Below are 22,798 nucleotides of genomic sequence, written 5' to 3' on the forward strand. Positions count from 1 at the left end.
AGCTAGCAAAGACAGTGAAATAAGCTGCAAGGGAAGGATATATGGAACAACCATGTGACACAACAAAGAAAGTGACAGTGAAATAAACCAAACGAGAGAGAACAGTCAAGCACATAGAAGGCTAGTTATAAGTGGGATTCGGGAATGGAATAACAGATGGATAGGACACTTTGAGGAACTTTTTCACCGGACATCGAAGTAGCACCTACAGACCTTCCTATAAATGTCACTCTATCAACGATCGAAGTCAAGATGGTAGTTAGACAATTCAAAAGTGAGAAAGCAGCAGAACCTGACACTATACCAACTAAAGTAGTAAATTTAGATATAGAAGTAACTGAAATGATGCTGCACCTTATCTTTAGTGAAATATGGTAATAAAAAACAAGCGCCTACTAACTGGAAAGGAAGATATCTTATCAACATAGCGAAGGAAGGAGATTTAATAAACTGAGTGAACAATAGATGCATCATACTACCATTGGTACCAGGTAATGTTTTCAGCAGTGTTGCTGAACTAGATGAAAGACTCAGTAGGTGCTCAACTTCGAGATCAAAAGATCGTATTCCGTAAGGATCAATCTATCACAGATCAAATTGAGACACTACGGATAAATGTTGAATAAGCAAATGAATGGAACTCGTCACTGTACATCAACTTTCATGACTATGAGAAAGCATTTGGCGGTGTAGATAGGAGGATCTTATGGAAACTTCATCGACACTATGGAGTACCTGAGAAATTCGACAACACAGTCCGGAGTTCATACAACGGACTACACTGCAAAATCATGAGTGGAGGACAGCTGACAGATGCATTTCAAAAGAGGACCGGAGTCAGGCAGGGTTGCTTACTGTCCTCTTTGCTCTTTCTTCCGGTAATTGATTTATTTATGAAGAGCTCCACATCTCAGAGGAAGCACGGAATACAATGGACAGCATGCATGCAACTAGACGATTTGGACTCTGAATATGACTTGGACGTCGTATTCCATAAACATGAACAAATGTAGATATACCTAACCAGTGTAACAACAGCCTCTGCATCAGTAGGTCCCAAACTACACAAAAGGAGAAGCAATATCCTCAGATACAACACTGAGAATACTAAACGAATCACACATGATAGAGGAACTGTGGGATAGGTGGAAAGCTACACGTATCTGGGTAACATCATCGATAAACAAGGAGGATTGGATGCAGACGTAAAGGCGTGGATTGGAAAAGCAAGGACAGCATTCCTATAGTTAAAAAACATATGGAACCCAAAACAGCTGTCGACCAACATCGAAGTCAGAATCTTTGATATGAACGTCAAGACAATCTTATTGTACGAAGCTAACAATTGAAGAACCACCACAACCATCATCAATAAGGTACAAGTATTTGTGAACAGTTGTTCACGTCGGATACTAAATGTCCGTTGACTGGATACTATCAACATCCTACTGTAGAAGGGAACAAATTAGATTCGAGATGAAGAGAAAATTAGGAAAAGACGTTGGAGGTGGACGGTTTACCGTACAAAGAGCAGTTTAGAAAGCTAGACCTTTTTACCCTGTCCTATCGTAGATTAAGATGTGATCTGATTTTGATGTATAGATTACTAAGAAATGATTTCGAACCTAATATATCCTCTCTTTTTCATCACATCAGAACAAGAATTCTCAAAGGGCAACGTGGGCAAATAGAAAAGCTAAGAACCAACAGAATACCCGTGAAATACAGGTTTTCACACAGTCATCAATTTTTGGAACCTGTTACCCGTAGCACTGGTATCAGCTCATTCAATTGATCCATTAAAGAGAGGACTAGAAACTCACAGAAATGCACTAGAAAACGAATAACATGGGCCATTAGTCTTTTGTTCTTACTACACAAATCTGAATCTGAAATCTTATTCCGTACGCACATTTATGATCCTATTCTGACCCTAGTCAGCGGTTGGAGTTTCGCAAGATCACTTTAGTATCTCTCAAAGGTATTTCATAAATTTCAGTATCATCTAAACCTCTACCTTGAACCAAGGCACAAGCTCTAAAATTCAATGTGTTTGGCAGATATTTTACCTTGAAACACTTAAGTATGTCCTTCGGGAGATGGGAAACTTTTGAAAAGGACGTGTGATGGCTGAAATATTTTATAATGGTAGGAGAGTTGACGGTCGCCGACCAAATGAAATTAGACGAGTGGATTGTCAGTTTGGCTCGGGTTATTCTGACGGGATTGTATTTCTGCATCAAGGTAATAATAATTATCGATTTCCAAAATCCGTATATTTAACTACTTCAGGGAATACCAAGGTGATTGCATCCGTGGTTGGGCCCCATGCTCCTAGAGCAAAAGGTGATGGTGTTCCAGATGGTGCAACGATAACGTGCCAATTTACCAAGCCTCCGTTCGCATCAACTTCAGGGGAACGTCGCAAACTGTCATCAAATGATAGATCAGCGAATGATTTTGCTACTGCCATTGAGGTGACGAAAATCTTGAGTTAAATTTTCGTTAGAACTAACTTATTTTTACTATGAATAGTTCGATAGTTGATTTAAGGTTTTCCAATAATATGTCCCTCGTTAGTTCATGAGTATGCTCATGAACGAGTGAAAAGTACTGGACGTGCTTTTATCTTGGGAAGTAAATGGAGTTAGTTATGCTCTATCAAATTTCTTAAGCCGTCTTATTGTTGGTTTTAATTTATAGTCGACACTATAAGCGTATTGCACGTATCGGTAAATCATTGTTTCTCTAGTTTGCTTCAACCCATGTTAGCAGAAGCATACTCATATTAATTAAATTGTTCTATATTTATGATGAGAAGCGTTTTTCTACCGAAGTCAATGATTAATCATCCTAAAATTATCTCGGAGTATTAGCAGGTGGATCTTATAATTTTACACATACTATGTGGTAGGAATAACGTCTCTGACTACAACATAAACGAAACATTACCTACCCCTATGATAAATCCATCATTCATTGTCTCTTAGACTTAAGTTCTCGATCTTAACGCAGTACGATTTGACGGTTGGTAGAGTTGTAAAATGTACCACTAAACCATCTGGAAACATTCCTCCAAATGCCCTGGTATGACCGAGAGTGGGATGGACTCGCCCTCCCTCTCGAAATACTCTCACACGGTCACGCGTATACAGCCTCTGCAAGGGAAGTCCTACTCACTGCCTTCTCGTGGCGTGGGTGTTGTTTATGAAAATGAGAGGACGAAAAGCGGATGTCCGGCGCTTTAACCGGATCCCAAATCAATGTTGCACATGGGCTCTAGTATTCTGTGGGAACAGACGGCGTATGAACCAATTTCTTGGTCACCGGCTACCATGGGACTGCATCTCCTCACGATGCTCCACTACCTTGTGGGTTAGACCTTTAGGTCAAAGGCTCGGGGTGTGGCCCCCTACGAATACCACCTGCTTCGGTCTGGGCACCCAGGCAGTATCACAGCTCACACAAAAATAAAATGAAAATGATGGTATTTACTGAGAACTCTATTCTCGCCTCGATTTACAGTCAGACAATTCATATTATTGTTATTATTATTATTATTATTATTATTGTTTACTACGTCATTTATTCACTCTTTTATTCCCGCTTTATGTATCCTTATTTTTCGACTTATACAGCAGCTCGCCTATGGTGGGAACTCGGTTCTACCTAAACGTTCTCGAGTCACTGCCTGGTTGGAAATTGTATGCTACCACCAAACACGAATACTGAAGCAGTTTTTCTGAAGCCACGTGCACCATTCAAACTGGCTGCCTTCAACGTTCGCAAACTTATGCAGGTTGGACAACAGATAGGGCTGGCTATGTCTTTGGAAAGTCATAATATCGACGTTTGTTGTCTGTTGGAGACCCGTATTCAAGACTGGTGAGGTACTACAAATTCGCTCTCGATCTGTCGCTTCAAAAAGCTTGTTTTACGTGCGTTCATCCGGGGACCCTGTGGCATCTTCGTCTGGTCTTGCTGGCGTTGGTGTCGCACTAAGCGCTAGAGCTGAGGCAGCACTAATCGATTGGGTCCCCATTAACAGTCGGTTATGTGCTATTAGATTAGAAAGTTCCATCAAAGTGAGAAATCGGCGTGAAAAACGATATATTTTCGTCATCTCCGCCTATGCCCCAACAGATTGCAGCCCGGATGCAATCAAGGATGAATTCTACCACCAGTTAACTGTTCTTCTCCAGAAAGTGCGTTCGACAGTTATTGTGGTACTAGCCGGAGACTTGAATGCTCAGGTCGGGCGTCTAGGCACAGACGAGAGTCGTTTAGTTGGTCGATGGGGACTTGTTGGTCGCAGGACAGATAACGGCGACCGTCTACTGCAACTGTGCACGGACCACAACCTATTTCTGACCAGCACTAATTTCCGGCACAGTCATCGCCGATGTGCCACCTGGCGTCCTCCTTCTGCATCTCAAGCCTGGACTCAGACTGATCGCATCGCGATCAGATACCGCTGGTGTGGTTGTGTACAAGACTGCCGCTCCTTTTGGAGTACCTATCTGGACTCTGATCATGCCCTGGTCTGTGCCAAGGTAAGAACCTTACTTTTCAGTGGCCAACAAAGTGACCGCCATCAACGGATTGATGTTAGCAAGCGGGTAGCAACTTCTGTTGCAAGTAAGTATCGAACCCAGCTAGCTTCTAGGCTAGCTACCATTCCACCAAAAAGTATAGATGAGTATTGGTTGCAACTTCACGACGCCATCAAAATGGCGAGTAAAACCGCTTGCGGCTTCGCGAAACGTCCCGCTTATAAGCATTGGGTTTCTTCAGGCTCCTAACAACTCATCGAAGCCCGTCGGTCTACTCCGGGTGGCCGTGAGTTTGACCACAAACGAAGTATGTTACGCAGTGAAATTGAACAAAGCTTGCGTAATGGCCGAAAAGCCTGGTGGTCGGAGCGTGCTAATGAGCTGGAAGCAGCAGCTGCATCTGGTAACTACCGGAAGCTCTTCCAACTCATCCGAGCCACTGGCAGCAAGAAGTCTGGTGTGAGCGAAACAACCTGTGAGGATGACGGGATGCTAATCACTAACATCCATCGACGTCTTGGACGATGGGCAGAATTATTCGGAGGGCAGTTCAACTGCCTGCTGCTCCGGCAACATCGGTCAGACTTTCCTGCCCTCCATGGCCGGTGACGACTGATTCACCAAATGAGGCGGAAGTCCGCGAGGAACTTCAATTCTTGGAGCGATACAAACCACCGGGCCCAGATGACTTACCTCCGGCTCTTTTTAAAGATGGTGGTGACTTTCTGGCTAAGGATCTGACGACGTTGTTCACAAAGGTCTGGGAACTAGAGAGCGTACCAACGTCATGGAATGAGTCGATAGTTGTCCCTATCTTTAAAAAATGGTTCACGTCGTTCCTGTAGCAACTATCGGGGGATAAGTCTACTTCCGATTGCGTCCAAGCTATTGGCTTCCGTCATACTTCGTAGGTTGTTCAAAACCCGAGAAAGATTGACTCGCGAGGAGCAGGCTGGTTTTCGTTCTGGTCGAGGATGTATTGATCATATCTTCACCCTCCGCCAAATGTTAGAACACCGTCATACTTATCAAAGGCCAACAATCGTAGTGTTTCTTGACATCAGGTCTGCCTTCGATTCGTTGGATAGGACTGTTCTCTGGGATTGTTTATTGAAGAAGGGTGTGCCTGAGAAATTTAATAACATCTTAAAAGCCCTATATACAAACACCTCAAGCAGAGTGAGAGCATACAACCACCTTTCTCCATTGTTCCATCCAAGCAGTGGGGTTAGACAGGGTTGCCCAATCCCACCATTCCTCTTCAACTTTGCCATCGATGACATTCTAGAAACAGCTCTGATGGATGTAGGTAATAGTGGTGTGGATCCGTTGCCTGAAGAAAGACTTCTCGACCTTGAGTATGCGGATGATATTGTCTTACTGTGCGATAATGCCCAAGCCATGCAATCGGCACTTAATCAGTTGGCAATCAGTGTCCGTAGGTATGGTATGTGCTTTGCACCTTCGAAGTGCAAATTACTTCTACAAGACTGGCAGGATTCCAATCCTGTACTCACCCTGGATGGTGAGCAGATAGAAGTAGTCGAAAAGTTCGTGTATCTAGGTAGCTGCATAAGTGCTGGTGGTGGCGTAACTGATGAGATCAATTCAGGCATAGTGAAAGCCAGAGCGGCTTATGCCAATCTGGGCCATCTTTGGCGCCTTCGTGATGTCAGTCTGGCTGTAAAAGGTCGGATATACAATAGCGTCAGTGAGAGCAATTCTGCTCTATGCTTGTGAAACCTGGCCTCTCCGAGTTGATGATGTTAGACGACTCTCTGTGTTTGATCATCGCTGTCTCCGAAGGATTGCTGACATCCAATGGCAACACCATGTTAGTAATGCAGAAGTTCGGCATCGTGTGTTCGGGCACAGAGACGATAATGCAATTGGTGTCACCATCTTGAAACACCGACTTCGGTGGCTTGGACAAGTCCTACGAATGATGTCGTCCTAGAGAATTCCACGTCGTGCATCACTTGCCGACGCTGGGACTGGTTGGAAAAAGCGGAAAGGTGGTCAGTGTATGACATAGTGTCGTGGTATGAAAGAAAGCTGCAAAGGGCTGGCTTCTGATGATCCTCCAGAACTTTCTGGCTGGGGTCCGAGAGATGGTGCAACACAGTGGCTAGAGACGTTATAAGATATGGCTCAAAATAGAAGCTAATGGCGATCCTGCCGTAACCTTCTTTTACTTCGTAAAAATTGGTTATATCTTCCTTAACTGAAAGGTTTCTTCTGGTTGTACCTTTGCGTTTCCCCCATTATTATTATTATTACACTACCATACATTAATCTGTGATTGTTATTGTTGTTTTTTTCTTATACGCAGCTTACCTCCTTTTTCTCTTCCCATTCCCATTGTTTTGTGTGGCGCATATATTTATGGTGCCCCCTTGTACCAATATTTATGTGTTCAAATAAAATAATCATTCCCCAAAACCTAAGACTAGCACACAATCTGGTTATGTTTTATTGTATCCACCCTAAAAGTACAGCGGACTTAAATGACTTGTCGTATAAATACATATATATTGATTGTTTGTACATGTTAGGTAATTCCTGAAGTGAAAAAAACAAGTTTTAGAGCATGAACACTCGCCGTATTTTCGAACAAGTTCCACAACCACATAAGTCGTTTATTTAACATGAAGATTTTGGTTAGAAATTGAGATTTTACAAAATGGATACTTAAATAATGAGATGTGTTTATTCAAGGTGTATACGAAATGAAATTTCTACTCAGATATCATTTTTTCACCGATTCATATTTTGCTTGCGCGTTATGGTTCTTAGTTGTGTTTCTAGAATCCTGGACTTCGAGTATTTTTATTTCGCCTCTTTTATGATATTAAGGTTTTCACGACGGATATTATCTTATTTTACACCTATGTAGGAGATATTTTCATGTGTCATCAGGACAGAAAAATACCCAATGTCTCAAATAGATATTTTTCTTGAAGTTATTCAGTCAGATGGCTCTGAGTTTGCTTGTGCTGTAAATGCAACTACACTTGCCTTAACTGATGCTGGAATTGAAATGGATTACCTCGTCAGTGCAGCTACAGTTGGTGAGCAACATTACATGTTTATTATTTCTATGAATTTGCAAGAAACCTTCCCTAATACTTCTACCATGTTTATACTTTCCTATAACATCCCGGTAGGGATCGGTAAGAGTAGAAGATATCCGTAGGTTACTAGTATTCGGTCATATGTGTCTTCGAAGCATTGCTCGTATATCCTGAGACCACCGAGTAAGTAATGCAGTTGTTAAGAAACGGGAACTAGGCAATGATGACAAATCAATTGATTAATTAGTGAAACTTCATCAGTAGAGATGGCTGGGACATGTGTTACGTATGCCCAACCACCGACGTGCGATGTTTCATGATGCAGGAGTAGGTTGGAAGAAAGCTAGGGGTGGCCAGACCACAACATGGCACAAATGCATGAAATCACTGACAATTGGACTGAGCCATGTTGGTAGGTGTAAACTACCTGGTTGGGATCTGCGAGATGACAGCAGCCGATGGTTAGAGACCTTAAATGACATGGCTTATAGTCGTTTGCAATGGCGCAGGTGTATCCACTCTTTTTGTTCTCCCAAATTCTAATCTGAATTCTTCATTTCCCTTATTTTTTCTCTTTCCAAATCTATCTCACTGGATTATACTCCTTGAATAACATTTTCAAACCCTGATGTTTCCGATTACTGCTTATACTTTTACTACCTCCACCACTATGGGATTTGAATCGACAATTGTATGTGTGCTAATGTGGTACGGCAACTCGAACTGATTTACATACATACGAAGTCCTACTTTGTTGCTGACTGACTGATAATATCCTTAAAACCCTGCTCTCCGGTGACAGATGATTTCATTTGCTAATTAGTGCAGGTTTTTTGTTTCAGTATTAGAACCTGGTTTCAAAATGTTATTAAGAGTGTGAAGTTTGTTTCCATTTGCAAACTTTTCCTATTCTGTTCGTCATTTAATGAACTAAAAAGTAGTGGGAGCAAAGAATCTGCAGTGAAATTTCAGCATCAATGAGCCTTAATGAACTACTGATAATTTCAAACAACTTGAACATTGGATGTATTGTTAATAACAAAATAATGATATACTTGTAAAATCCGAATGAGTAGGGAATTGAGTTTTTGACGTCTGATGACAGTGTAAGTCACCTCTTTAGAAAACAAATAGGTAAAATAATCAAATTAACACAAAGTTAAATAGTACACGGGAATATTTTAGTACAATCAAGGCACAAATATGTCTGACCGTCTTAATGTTGTGTAATTTTTGTAGTTACTGTATTTTTCCCTTTTATTCTTTTCTGAGTCTTTTGAAGGTGGGAATATGTAATTCGGCGAAATTCAGAAGTTTTATCAGATCGCCTAGGTTATTGACATGCTCCAACGTGCATCACGAATCTTTCTGAAAAAAAATGTATTCACAAATAAACAATCTTGTTAGGAAAATTCCGTAAGCATGTCAATAACCTAAACGATCTCGTAAATCTTCTGGTTTCCGCCGGATTACATATTCCCATCTTCAACTTATTTCAGTTAAAGCGGGATTCATTATCTTGATTCATAAAAATCTAGACGAATCAAGAAATATGAAAAGACTCGAAAAAGAATAAAAGGGAAAAATACAGTAACTACAAAAATTACACAACATTAAGACGGTCAGACATATTTGGGCCTTGATTGTACTAAAATATTCCCGTGTACTATTTAACTTTGTGTTAATTTGATTATTTTACCTATTTGTTTTCTGAAGAGGTGACTTACACTGTCATCAGACGTCAAAAACTCAATTCCCTACTCATTCGGATTTTAAAAATATATCATTATTACTGGTATAGTCTACCTTACGTTGATGATCTTAGATCTAGATATATGGTCAATTATTTGTCTTTCAAAAGTAATTCACCAGGTCGATATGAAACACCTGAATAGATAGCTCTTGACTCTTTGTTAATGTGTATGTATAATTTGTGTGCACTGAACTCATGACTTTTTATCATACAAAGGTTTTTTACTGTGCTTGTGACAGGTCTTTGGGGTTCACATGTGTTCGCTGACCTTTGTCGCTTTGAGGAGAACCCACGTATATCACAGTTAACCGTTGTTTGTCTTCCCAATCTTCATCAGCTTTCTGGAGTAATTACAGAGGAGCAAACAGGCCAGTGGAAAGGTCAGCCTCAAATCCTTCATACACGTCTCTCTTCTTGGTTACCTGTTGAGAGACTACAACCACTCATGACAGAAGCTGTGAAGGTGGCTCAAACACTTCAAAAGGAATTTTCTTATTGGCTACGGGGCCGTGTACGTAGTGGTCTTATCACCAGATGACTAACGTGATCCACCTTTATAAAGACATTTTGAGCGGCGCCAGATATACTATCTGAGTATAATGTTTCACGACTGACCGTGTGAAGTTACAAAATAAATTTTGATCCTGACTTTAAACTTAATTAAACGAAACTTATTGCTTTACATGTTATGCAGCACAAAATTCTCTTACACAATTACTGCGCTCAAATAATCTAGTTAGTTTCCTGGTGAGAATGCTGCCTTCATCCTTGAGATGCAATTGAGGTAGGTTTTTTTGAATTGGACAAATGAGCCTTCACCTTAAAAGTAAAACCCAATAGACGATGTAGAGACTCCTCATAGTGACCGAAGACTGAGGCTGGTTTAGACGTCATTCATCCATTCAAGGTCCTGCAATTCATATATGCTACTAATATGTATCATTCTAGGTGGAATTCTCTGACCTTTCAACCGCACTCAGAGCTCTAGACGTACGGTTTTATGGAAACACGCATGCTACTTAAGGGACAGTAAGTAGTATCCAAAAAACTATCAAACCTCACTTTTGTAAAACGTTTATGGAGAGAGCTAGCTCTCTCCTTAATGTACGTCGTAGTTCATAACGTTTAATTTTGTTGTTTCCATTGCAAACTGACCGTGATAAATTCCTTGCATTTTAGGACTATTTCTGCTGAATATATATTTATATATCTTATTATCCTTCTACAGTTCGAGTTTTAAAATCTTATTCTAATAAGCAATACGGTCATCTGTTTGCCGAATTCCATTCATCACAGTTTGGGAAAGTCCAGTTCATTCATAATACCAGGTCTAGTGAATAGTACATCGTACTCGGTTACGTGACAGTATCTATTTCGAAAAACTGACTTATCCCATTACTCAGAACGTACAATTGCGCCAGCACACGCAACAGCTAACTCACTAAAGTTTCTCTCTATGATATCATAACGTGCATTAAACAGCCTGAGTATTTCGTCGAAAAGTTTTTGGATTTCTTGTCAAGTCCTACCACAAATCAGCAGAAAGTGTCCTTTTCATCAAAAGTTTTGTGTAAGGATTTGAAACTTTAGAACTTTTCAGACGTACTAAAGTGACTACCAATTTTGCTGGAATTTAGCCTAAGAATGTTTAGGGTGACTCAGACTGTTTTACCATTTCAAAGAACATAGCCAACCAGTAATACCTTACAAACAAATAGCGAGACAACTTGTTACCATATATAAATTTGTAGTGTTCCAAGCTACGTGGACGTTGAAATGAAGATTTGTGGCCCAGGTGAGTGGTTTCGCTGGAGTGTTGTTCTCTGAGCTGGATAGCTTGACCATCAGAAAATATTATTTTAAAAACGAGTAGTAACAATGTGATCTTAAACTATTTATCATCGAGTTCTCATGACCCAGAGTTACCGGTCTCCAGATTTTATACTGGAGCAATTTTTTACTGCTTATCAAATGGTGATCCTTTTCCTATGAATTAAAGCAAGTTCATAACATCAGTGAATTTCCGCAGAATCCAACCACTATCAGAAATCACGCAAAGTAGTCCAAAATAAAATGAATTTCGGTAAGAAAAGGAATTCGAGTAAAATCTGTTAATGCGTACAACTATTACACCAGATATCTAAATTGGATGAAGCGTCATTCGAATCAGCAGTTAACCGCCTCAGTCGACACACATACTAAAGTATACGGTAAACATCAATTCCTCGCTGGATGTTCCGTATCCATACACAAGAGACTATAGTTTGGCTGTAAACATGTGCAGTAAAGCATATTTACATGCAAAGTCAATTATGAATTTGTGGCACCAGGTATGTACATTTATTAAAAGCATTAGAAATAACAATCTCACAGTTAAAAAAATAGGTATTGTCGGGTGAGAAAATTGAGATGGAATTGCATAAGTAGATTGAAAATAGTTAGCTTGTTGGGATGACTGAGTTACAAAAGTCATTGATTTCCATCAACCACTCATCTAAAGACCACGAAATCGGTGGAACAAAATTACGTGGTTCTGCCAAATGTGGATTGGGATGATCTGGATTGGATGATTTCCTAATTTTCACAAGACTGATTGAACCGTTCGGAGCTATATGTATAGTCGCTGTCGCCATAACCCCTTGACCTGCTAGCAAATGAAGATTGCGTGCAGCTGGATCCCAGTCAAGTGGATACATTGAACTGAGTCGTTTTATGTCCTCTCTCAAGATAAAGTCTACACGCAGATGTTGCTGGATGCATGCTACGATTGTACTTGGAGTGAGGTTTGGTGTGAGACATTCACACAAACTGATTATGCTATCGTGGCAGCCAATAACCTAAATATGAGAAAACAGTAATTAAAACAAAAAAAAGTTGTTAGGTCCTGTTTTGAAAATTCGATATGGAACAAGGATAGTAAATAATTTTTGGTCATTCAAAAACTTGATATGTTTAATCGGGGTTAGTCAGTCATTATGAAGCTTTAAGGAATGTTTGAGAAATTTTACTAAGTAGTCCATACTGCAATCGACATATTAAAAATTCGATGTGAAACTTACGGAGGTTCCCACAACTTGAACGAATGTTGGATTGTTAAAAAGGAATAGGGACAACATCGATCGATATATCAACGCATTGGTAATAACTGTTCACGAGACCGGATCACCGACTCAGGTCTTTGAGTTAATCGATATCAAAGATAAGGCCAATAGCCACAATAAAAGGTTTTTAATTATTAAGTTAACATATTTATAAGCAAGATATTAACATGACAAGAATATTTAGATGCACATGGGATGGGAGTAATCAGATTTGTAGGTTACTTCACTTTCAGGGTTATTCCTCTTCTATCATCCGAGGAACCAGATAGTTTAGGAGATTTGATCAAATTACATAAAGGGTGAAAAATTCTCATTATTCTTATGCTTTTGCGAATAAATAAGTGAAAGCTTAGTGACAAGAATTACAAAGTGATTTCCATCATCAAAGTAAATGAATTAAACTGACCAGAGTGGTAATCATAGACAATAAAATTGGAAATTATCTACAATTTTCGAATCATATTAATTGATTAAGTATTTGCGTCCGTACTCAAAAAGCAGCTTATACTGTCAAACAATCGAAAAATCCCTTGACATTAACATACGTTTTTCGAAACACGCACACATTATTCAAGTGCGGCCATTCGCCTAACCTTACCAAATCAGCTTAGAGAACCGGGGATATTTACTCTTTATGTATCTGCCGTTGAAACTGCTACTTTGTGTAGCGTCGCTGGTGTAGATGTAGTACTAAGTTCGAATGAAGCTGAAATTAATGGACAGTCGCTTATGCACTGTCCAACTAAATAGAGGAGTAAGAAATCGGAATTATGAAGATAGATTTTACAAAAAGCTTTCCCTACTTTCGAAGATCCAAATGCTCAGATGTCGTAATCATAACAGGTCTTGATGGCTCACTGGAAATCTAAACCAAAGTAGGAGACACTAGTGATTCAAGTGCCTCAAATAAGCAAACAGACACCGACAACCATGCTTAGACAATTGCTTATGCTTAGCAAGTGTAATCCTAAAACATAAAGATATCGTCTGAAATGATGACCACCGAAATCAACTCGATGGACTCAAATAGACCATATTACCATCAGCTATTGGTTAGAGAGGCTCAATAAACGATCACGCATTCGGGAGCACATGTCTAAACTTAAACTACGATCTTGTGCGAGCACGTGTTTGTCTACGTCTTACTAAACACAGCATGAAAGCCCCTCGGAGCCCAGCTTAATGATAAAAAAGTCAACAGTATATTTCATGCAATTGGTTCCCTTTATGAATTTAAATAAAGCAAGAACAAATATTGGTGCAGAATAGTATGAAATAATATGAATTCATACTATTCTGCACCAATATTTGTTCTTGCTTTATTCAACAGTATATTTCCTGAACGACAGAATCAATTAGTCAATTGTCAGATTGATGTTCACTGAGATGAGGGTTGACACGATATCCAAATTTCTGTGAAAACTGAGGTGATATATACCAGTGAGTCAACCAAAAGGTTAAAAATCAGAATTTTGATGGCCCCCAGTGAATCGATAGTTACTCTGAAGCTCATCCCACCAAACTGGGTACACAGTGACGAGCGAAGACGACTTAGACACAAAATCAAAAAAATGTCCACGTAGTGGGTATAGACAGCGAAAGCAAAAGATATGGTAAAGGGGAGTGATCGCGACATAAGGCAACTGTTCACGATTTTCTAAGAACCAGATATTGAAAATTCGAGATTTAATTAAACTAATTCGGAAAAGGTTAGGACAAAGAGTCCTCTCAATCCAGGAAATTCACGGAAAATTTCGCCTTATTGAAAAGAGACTAAAATGCTCAAAACCATACTGCCTCGTGACTTAGGACTTCCTAAGATTTCAGTTACAGCAAACAAATGTGAAAAATATTAGTTTACTACAGAAACCTTATACTTCTTTCCATGACTACTACTTTTATCACAATTCGAGTTGGTAATTTCCTCTCCGTATTAATGTGGTGTGTCGACTGAAACCTATTCACATATATGCCAGGGTCTGCGTTGCATAACACTGAGTGACTGAACAGACGTATGGTCAGTCAAGAAATACTACTGTATCTTTTTAAATATAGGAGGATCTATGTTTCTGAACTATCCGAAGTTACTAAAGAGATAATTACTCATAACCTTATTACTCACTGTATGTAATGTTGTACATATTGGTAAGATTTTTAGGAAATGGAATATCTATCTCAGAGTTCAACTGACTACATGCTTATTGTGAATTATTCGGATGATTAGTCCACATAACTATCGTATCACTGAAAGGATGCACAATTTAATGTGTTACGCATAGTTGATATTTAAAATTATGACGTATATATAATATCCCTTTAATAAAAGGTAACTCACTTGACTCTACAACCCAGTCATTTTACATCTATAATGTACTGTATGGGACCTTCTAATATGAAATGTTTTAAAACAACTCCAAAATGATGCCAAAAACAGCTTATTAAACGAAAGAGCAAATTTTGTGGATTTACTTTTGATATGACTGATTCCGTAGGCTCAGCTAGTCAAAAAACTACCAAACTTTAAAACAATTTTTATACAATATATATGTAGCACAAAGGCAATCACACGAATCCGTCTTGCATAAAACATATAATTCAGTGGACAGTTACTAAAAAGCTGCCATATCTATCAAAACCAGTACCTCACTCAACACAGAAAACTAGATAAAAATTTCAACTTACTCTGGTATTAGTCAGTGCTATAGTTCCGAAATCTCCATGTTTCAAAAAACCGCGGAGTAAAGGTTTTTCAACTAGACTCTTTGCCAGTTGACTCTCGTTAGTATTAAACCTCAATATAACACAGGACGAATTTTGAACTATTCTTCCAAGTTTTTGGGCATACCATTCTTGACAATACCTGTTGAAATTAGTGGTAGACATTTCAAGTGCCATAAGGTTAAAGTAGTGACAAGCGCCAAATAGTAATAAACGAAAATTTTAGCACTTCAAACTGACAGACACTACACTGACATGACGGTTGAAATGACCCAGTCGACTTCAAACGGCGAGAATACTTGCTCTTTGAGCTCCCACCGTAGAGACTAGAGCCTCTGACGTACCGTAAATAGCGCACTTTCATTAGTCAGGTCATATTTATATTATTTAAACAGCTGCACGCTTAATATCCCTGGTCAGATTGCAGGACTGATACATATTGTAAGTACACAATATAACTATTTCAAGGTAGTGGATCACGATCTACTTTAATTAATCAGTTATACTGATTCATATATACTGGGTTATTTAAATAGTGTTTGTATTTTTATCATTCAATCAATTTAGCCCCTAAATTATCTATTACCTGAACGCTGAGTCAGTCATATAACAATCTCAACCTGAAATAACGTGGTCCAAAGAGGAAAACCAATTTGACAGGGATTTAACGGAAGCAGAACATTTCCTTTGAATGACTATAAATCCCATGTATCCTCTTCCATTCTGGCAAGTAGTGGGCTTTATGCGGAACTTGTGAAGGTAAGGTGGCTTTGCATATTGATTTTGCTATTCACAGTAAAATTCTCTATCGAACATAAGAACAGCCCCAGTAACTGTAACTTCCCAAACGGCAACGTATAATGAGTCACAAGCAGACCTTCCTTAGGAACAAGTAGCCAGGAATACTTATGACCTTTCCTTTTAGATACTTCAGAAGTGTACTGACTTTTGACGTACTTTTTGAACAATAACTTTTCCATTAACAACTATCTTTAGCACGGATATAGAAAGTTCACATAATATTTACCGGTCAACACTTTACTGTATCGAGTTACCGACTGTCTATCGACAGGTGAGTAGATTGAGTGACGTATATATATATATATATATATATATATATATATATATATATATATATATATATATATGCGCTACTGACTTTACTTGATAAGGAATTACGAGAAAGTTGTTGGTTTTACAAACCATGATGGTTGCATAAGAAATAAAATGGGCGTCAGGGTTCTGTTGCTCTTAAAATGTCAAACTCGTTACCAAATAAGTATCGGATGAGTCGATAAATGGCCCTATATAGAATACCATCAAGCGAATGGCTGGGATTTCCAGTCTCAGTAATTATGAGCAATATGAAATACGCGACGTATCAAACAGTCAGCAAGTTTGCTTTATAGAAAACCACCATTTAATTCTCCTGATAACTTGGTTTTCATAAAGTAGCTAAATTTCGGTATATGAATCACGTGTGAGGTTTTTCAAACTTCTCCCACAGAATATCATTGGTAATCGTCATGTGATGAAGACGAAAAACAGGAACAAATGAGTTTACCATAGCAACCTAGTTGTATGACAGAAGTACACGTGACTGCCTACCAGTATGTAATACGACTGTGTTATCTTCTTTCCTTAACGATTTCCAAAGCTCTTGAAATAAGATTTAAAATGTTAACTACATGAATGAGTGAACTGCTGGGACAATAAGTTTGTAAAATATAAGCTACTTTTCACATTAACAACACATTGCACTTACATAGTTTGCTTTCTTTTAGGTTTGTTTTTTATTGATTTTATGCGTGTACGTAATGTCTTTATATCTCTAACCAGTTCATCATGTATGAATTTATCTTGTCCAGTAGCCAAACTAAGAAGATTTAGGTCTTTTTCTTTTAAAGTCATCATTAAGTCTGTTTGATACTTTATCTACAAATTAATAATATAGAGGTTGATTGTCCACAATACTTATCAGAAACCAAAAAAACTTGCCAAGAAGCACTCAAAAAATGAATTAGACAATAGGGTTGATTTCATCATAATAATTTCATCACCATAACTTAGAATCAGATAAAAGTCCTGAAACCTAAGGATCAAATGTTTTGGGGAATGTTAGTGTTTACTAAACGAGAAGTAAAGATTTAATCCTTTCGCCTCACACTTCAAATACTAGTAAACACAGTACTTTTTGGGAGTTTATTTCACGAAATGGTGTAAGCCAGGAAATCATGCAACATTATAAAACGGTGCTGTTTTGCCATAGAACATTGTAGCAGTACACATCAACGACCACGTGAAGAACTGAGTCCAGTCATTGGTTTTCGCACCAAGTACGATACCATTTAACTAATAAGTCGAGACTTAATGGTCCACGTTTCTAGTAACATTTCGTTCACGATATAGCACGATCCTCGTTCAACGTCATTAATGAGTTTATGTCTTATTTCATGATAGGCTCACTATACAGATCACGGAATCTCAACTAGAACACGTCAGAGAACCCATTCATAACTTGATCATAAGTGCAGTTTATGATTCGGATGGATGGTTTTGCAAATAATAACTTTTGAAACACCAATTTTTACAGAACCACTTGTATAGATATGATACATTTGCATACAAAATGTAAGGTTATAAAGATGACATCGCACTAATCAAAACAATTAGCAATGTCTTAATGAAAACAAAACCAAATAGGGATTAGAATTCCATTAACATAGATGGAGTAAGATGTACCATTCAATTTACGATGAAATCACTTAAAATTACTGAAGCACGAGTACTTGATGGGACTATGCAAACTACTCACTGATGATTTTAAAAAGTCACCAACCTTATTTCATGGCGTTATCGAAGCACTTATCGAGTAGATAGTACAAATTTATTTAAATCCAACAGATAAGTTCATAATACTATATCCTGATATCTGATCTCTGGATATTTGACATTACTACTGATGGGGCTCAAAGTTTTGAGGAAGTAACTGTCCTAATCGTAGCTTTTTGTCTCTTATTGCACCAATGCGTAGACTTTAACCAATAATGTTGAACAAAGTTGTGCGCCATCATTGAGATAAACTTTACTAAAAATATCTACGGCTCCATTTTTGTGTTGTAATAGTGATAGAAAATATTTGGGATAAATTCAATTTAACAAAGTCACTACCGAACTAGGCATCCATGATTGGTACCCTGTATGATTTTAATAACACTTCCCAATGTATATGTTACGTTCGGGAATATTACTACCTGCTTTTTAAGAATTTTAGAAACCACTTAGGATTATGTCTTACTGTTTAGAATGAGGTGTAAAATCACCTTAGCACCTTATCTCACAACAAAATGAAAACTTGACGGTGACGATTATGAACTTACAGTGCGGATATTTGTCCCTTTTTTAATATCTGTGAGTGGCGCGAAAGATTCCAAGCGTTTGTCCACAGTAAAGGTTCTGTCTAATGAATGCAGTTCTGAGTCGAGTTCCTGAAGAACTTTAAGGTCTTATAGGTCAGGATACGGAATTCTACTTTACTTTTATGTGTAGAAGCATACAAATGATCAAACTTAAGGGACAAGTTTTTGAATTCGTTTTGTAAGTAATCAGATGTGGATGGGGTGATGTTTACTGGGAAGTAAAAAATGAGGTAAACTAACCTGGTTCGGAAGATAAAATCTCAAAGTTATGAAGCCTAGTAAGAAAGTGAGCATCTCCAACTAAAATCATGTTGTTTAGGATCTGATAAGTGACGCTAGGTTTTGAAGAGGGCTTACTTCAGATTCAGGAAAAGCAAGTGACGGAAAAACAGCATCTACAAAACAATGGAGCGTCAATCGCAACATATTAGATTAGTCCTGAATAGGTTCAGGAATCTTAAGAAACACTACAAGATAGAAACCTAAAGATTATATATTGCCATCACAAAATACACCTAAACACACATTATTAGGATTCCTGACAGTAATCAAAATTAACACAACCCACTAGCAGGTTAGTAAATAGTCCATAATCATACGGTATGCTGAACTGCTTGCCCCCAAATGCCCTGGTATGACCGAGAGTGGGGTGGACTCGCCCTCCCTCTCGAAATACTCTCACACGGTCACGCGTATATAGCCTCTGCAAGGGAAGTCCTACTCACTGCCTTCTCGTGGCGTGGGTGTTGTTTATGAAAATGAGGACGAAAAGCGGATGTCCGGCGCTTTAACCGGATCCCAAATCAATGTTGCACATGGGCTCTAGTATTCTGTGGGAACAGACGGCGTATGAACCAATTTCTTGGTCACCGGCTACCATGGGACTGCATCTCCTCACGATGCTCCACTACCTTGTGGGTTAGACCTTTAGGCCAAAATTTCCTCACAATCGGGAGATTTGGATTAGCAACACAGTAAGATAAAAACGGACTTCGATTTGAAATCACGAACTGGTCGATCGTTTGGTTCAGTACATCTAATTGGGCAGTTACAGTTAATCAGAAGCCGATTGAGTTGAGAATACACAGGCATCTCATCAGGGGATTAACTCCAACAACAATTACAGCCAACTGATCGAGTCGCTTATTACAATTGGAAACGCCTCAAACGGTTATGGACGAAATAGAAGCTTTCGCTTAACGGTCTTCCGTGTCTATTAGAAGTGGATCACCAATACCTCCAGGCAGGAACCTAGGTATATTAATGACAATAGAGGAGAAAAGAAATTGATAAATCATAGTATGGTATTATTCTTAGTTCTTAAGAACAGATCAAGTTTCCTCTTAAAGGACTCCTGCGAAGTCGCTTAGATCAGCTCAGCCGGCAGCGAATTCCAGCATTTGACAACTCTTAAGGAGTACAAGTCGTGTCTACAGTCCATTCTACTATGTTGTGTCTCCAGTTTCTGGATGTTACTCCTCAGGTTTGTGTTGGAGCTAAACTTAAGCAGGTGTTTAAGGGGATGTTCAGAATTGTTAAGAACACTGTAAGCCATTAGGTCACCTCTTAGACGCCTGCACTCTAATAGGTAAATGTTTAGTGATCGGAGGCGTTTTCACAAGGCTTGAATTTGAGTCCCCGAACTGATTTTGCGGCTCGCCTTTAGATACGCTCCTGTGTCCTTATCCTCATGAAGTGAGGGAGGAAATACTGTTTCCGTACTCTAAACGGGGAAGAATAAAACTGTTGAAGATCATGTGGAAAGTTTTCTCATCAAACTGGCCGAAAGTGAGCTTGAATGTTACCAGTGCAAGGTTTGATCGAAAGGCATTTTTGTCACAGCATAAGCCTTCAAATCGTAGGGTACCTCATATACCACAGATAGAGCATACGAACCAAGGAACTTATTCTGACCAAGTAGATTGAATCAGTGAGTATCAGTGACAAAATTATATGGCAAATTGAGAAAAAACTATCTACACAACAAACCAGCCTGAGACATTGTCAAACGGCAACCATCCAGTAGCTTCGCTCCCTGATGGAGGTTACTGAGCACTTGAAGGTCGACCTGTCGTGAAACGATTGGTGCGTCACGTCGACGATTTGAAAGATTTCTCAGAAGCGGTCAAATCAAGACATTTTCAAATTTGATTTGAGTCCAGCCACACCATAACTGATAGCCTCCATCCTTCTAGTAACCAAAGTGATTCCATCGTAATGGTGCATGATATAGGACGAATCTTTGATGATGTTCTGCTTCAGTCTTCAGTAATAAGGATAGTAGATTGATGAACCTGTGTTAATCCTGACACATTGCTTACAGTGAAGGTGCAGCTTCTCCTTGAAACTATTCACTTATGGGGCTGATACCACTTGTTCGGGTAAGGCGTTCCAATGATTGACTACTCGATGAGAAAAACGGGACCCCACTTTAAGTGTATTAGATCTTGGTTTATGAACCTTCTTGCTATGACCACGGAGATTATTAGTGCTGGAGAGAGAAAAAAGATAAGACATATTAACACCCAAATCATAATTAAAGATACGAAATGCCAGTATAAGGTCACCTCGTGTCCTACAATACGACAAGGGGAAAAGATTTAGGCGTTTTAAACGCTCATCGTAAGGGAGTCTAGAAAGAGCCTTCACTAATTTCGTTCCCACACGCTGGACACGCTCATAGGAGTTAGTATCCTTTACCAGACACGAGCTAGCTGCTTGGATACAGTCTTACATAGGTGGGATGTAAAATTCGAAACGTTTCCTCGTCAAGAGATTTGAACGCTCGGCGATGATTTAGCAGTTGAGACAATTTTGAGACCAGGTGATAGAACTCCTGTTCTTGATAATTCCTTGTATGACATATATACACTAGGTCTGTCATAGCGGTATGTAGAAGGAATGAAAGTGTACCCAGTCCTAAACTATCTTTTCGTCGGCTATTTTTGTTCATTTGGACTTAAACGCTGTATACAGGGATCAGATGCATGCCATCGGGATATAACTGATAATGGTGATCAATATTCTTCCTAAGAGCATCCACCTCCAAACTCATCACCACAACTTAGACAAGGAAGGTGACATCAGCCATCTACGCATGCTTCATTTTAGGTCCGTGCAGTAGATGATGAGCTAAAGGTCACCTCCATTAAAACTTAACACAACCACCCTTGCACAGAAAGATATATTTCTGCAGATCTTTCGAGATGACAATTGACGTCAAGTAAGTAGTTTTATTGGAGACCGTTTTTGTTCAGTAATACGTCAGTGCGTGGCGTTCGATATCTCGTATCTTGAACGTCCCCCAAGGACGATGTTGCCAAATTCACTCACAATTGTATCCAAGCTGTCCGACTTACATTAATCTAATCAATACATTAAACATATCAACGATATTTTACGGATCATCTAGTCAAAAACAGAAGCGGAAGTACTGAGAGAGAATGGGAATATATCCATGATTTGCTTCAGTTACTGGGAGCAAATAGCTATCAACCACATGTTTCCAAATGTATTTTGTATTGACTTGACTGTGGTGTTTAAATGAGCTGATAATTTGTTTGTACTTGTTGAGTGCTTGATTTCGAATTCTAAATACAGTACATTCGTTCGTGCCTATCTAAGACTTCTTGATCCGATTACGTTATTTCTGGGATTCCTAGTTCATACTATAATTCAAATAATTCGAAACATTATACTTGACCTACCACACCGACAAATTTGACTACCTAGTGAATAATAACGGCTTTATCTTTGGGATTTCCACTGTTCCAACTAGTGGTTACTGGTAGTCTTGGGCAAAGACATGCCGTCATGCACGCACTTTGTAAGCAAGTACGATACTGATATGTCATAAGACTACTTGAACCTTTCGAAGACACGATACACTTAATTTTTCCTTGTATTAAGCAATGACCAAAATTTCCGCAGTGCAGTCTGTGCAAAGTCATGCCGGCATAATTCTGTGTCCCTTCCACTTCTTAAGTGTTTTTTTCAGAAGGGGAAGCGTTAACTGTATAAATTATTTTCTGTAGTTTAATGAGCGATAACTGTTAGGATAGTCGGAAAAATATACCGATAATTATCGTGTTAAGTCTATGGTGGCCTTGGACCTCAAATGTACATTTCCTATTGGTCGATGTCCATTTCACTTGTTAAATGTTGTGTAAATGTTGTTTTC

At 39.0% G+C, this 22,798-nt stretch overlaps 2 protein-coding genes across 3 annotated transcripts; one reads left to right on the forward strand and one right to left on the reverse strand.

Moving 5' to 3' along the window:
* Positions 1-2,013: 2,013 nt before the first annotated feature.
* Positions 2,014-16,285, forward strand: EXOSC4 (Exosome complex component RRP41). The gene is made up of 7 exons (XM_051211126.1): positions 2,014-2,244; positions 2,293-2,477; positions 7,450-7,624; positions 9,620-10,164; positions 10,208-10,287; positions 10,329-15,958; positions 15,996-16,285. Exons 1-4 carry the CDS (start codon positions 2,127-2,129, stop codon positions 9,916-9,918), a joined length of 777 nt encoding a protein of 258 aa, XP_051071164.1. The 5' UTR covers positions 2,014-2,126; the 3' UTR covers positions 9,919-10,164; positions 10,208-10,287; positions 10,329-15,958; positions 15,996-16,285.
* MS3_00003359 (uncharacterized protein) lies at positions 11,698-20,692 on the reverse strand (the record flags this gene model as incomplete). 2 transcript variants are annotated; one of them, XM_035733460.2, is made up of 8 exons in its annotated part: positions 20,608-20,692; positions 18,976-19,013; positions 18,859-18,940; positions 18,737-18,829; positions 18,580-18,704; positions 16,965-17,134; positions 15,164-15,341; positions 11,819-12,217 (listed from the first exon to the last, which is right to left on the reverse strand). In XM_035733460.2, exons 1-8 carry the CDS (start codon positions 20,618-20,620, stop codon positions 11,819-11,821), a joined length of 1,098 nt encoding a protein of 365 aa, XP_035586993.2. In that variant the 5' UTR covers positions 20,621-20,692. The 2 variants fall into 2 exon arrangements, with proteins under 2 accessions (XP_051071165.1, XP_035586993.2); XM_051211127.1 differs by having other exon boundaries at positions 11,698-12,217; positions 16,965-19,013.
* Between the last annotated feature and the right edge of the window lie 2,106 nt (positions 20,693-22,798).

This window comes from Schistosoma haematobium, chromosome ZW, assembly GCF_000699445.3.
Source record: "Schistosoma haematobium chromosome ZW, whole genome shotgun sequence".
Classification (NCBI taxonomy): domain Eukaryota; kingdom Metazoa; phylum Platyhelminthes; class Trematoda; order Strigeidida; family Schistosomatidae; genus Schistosoma; species Schistosoma haematobium.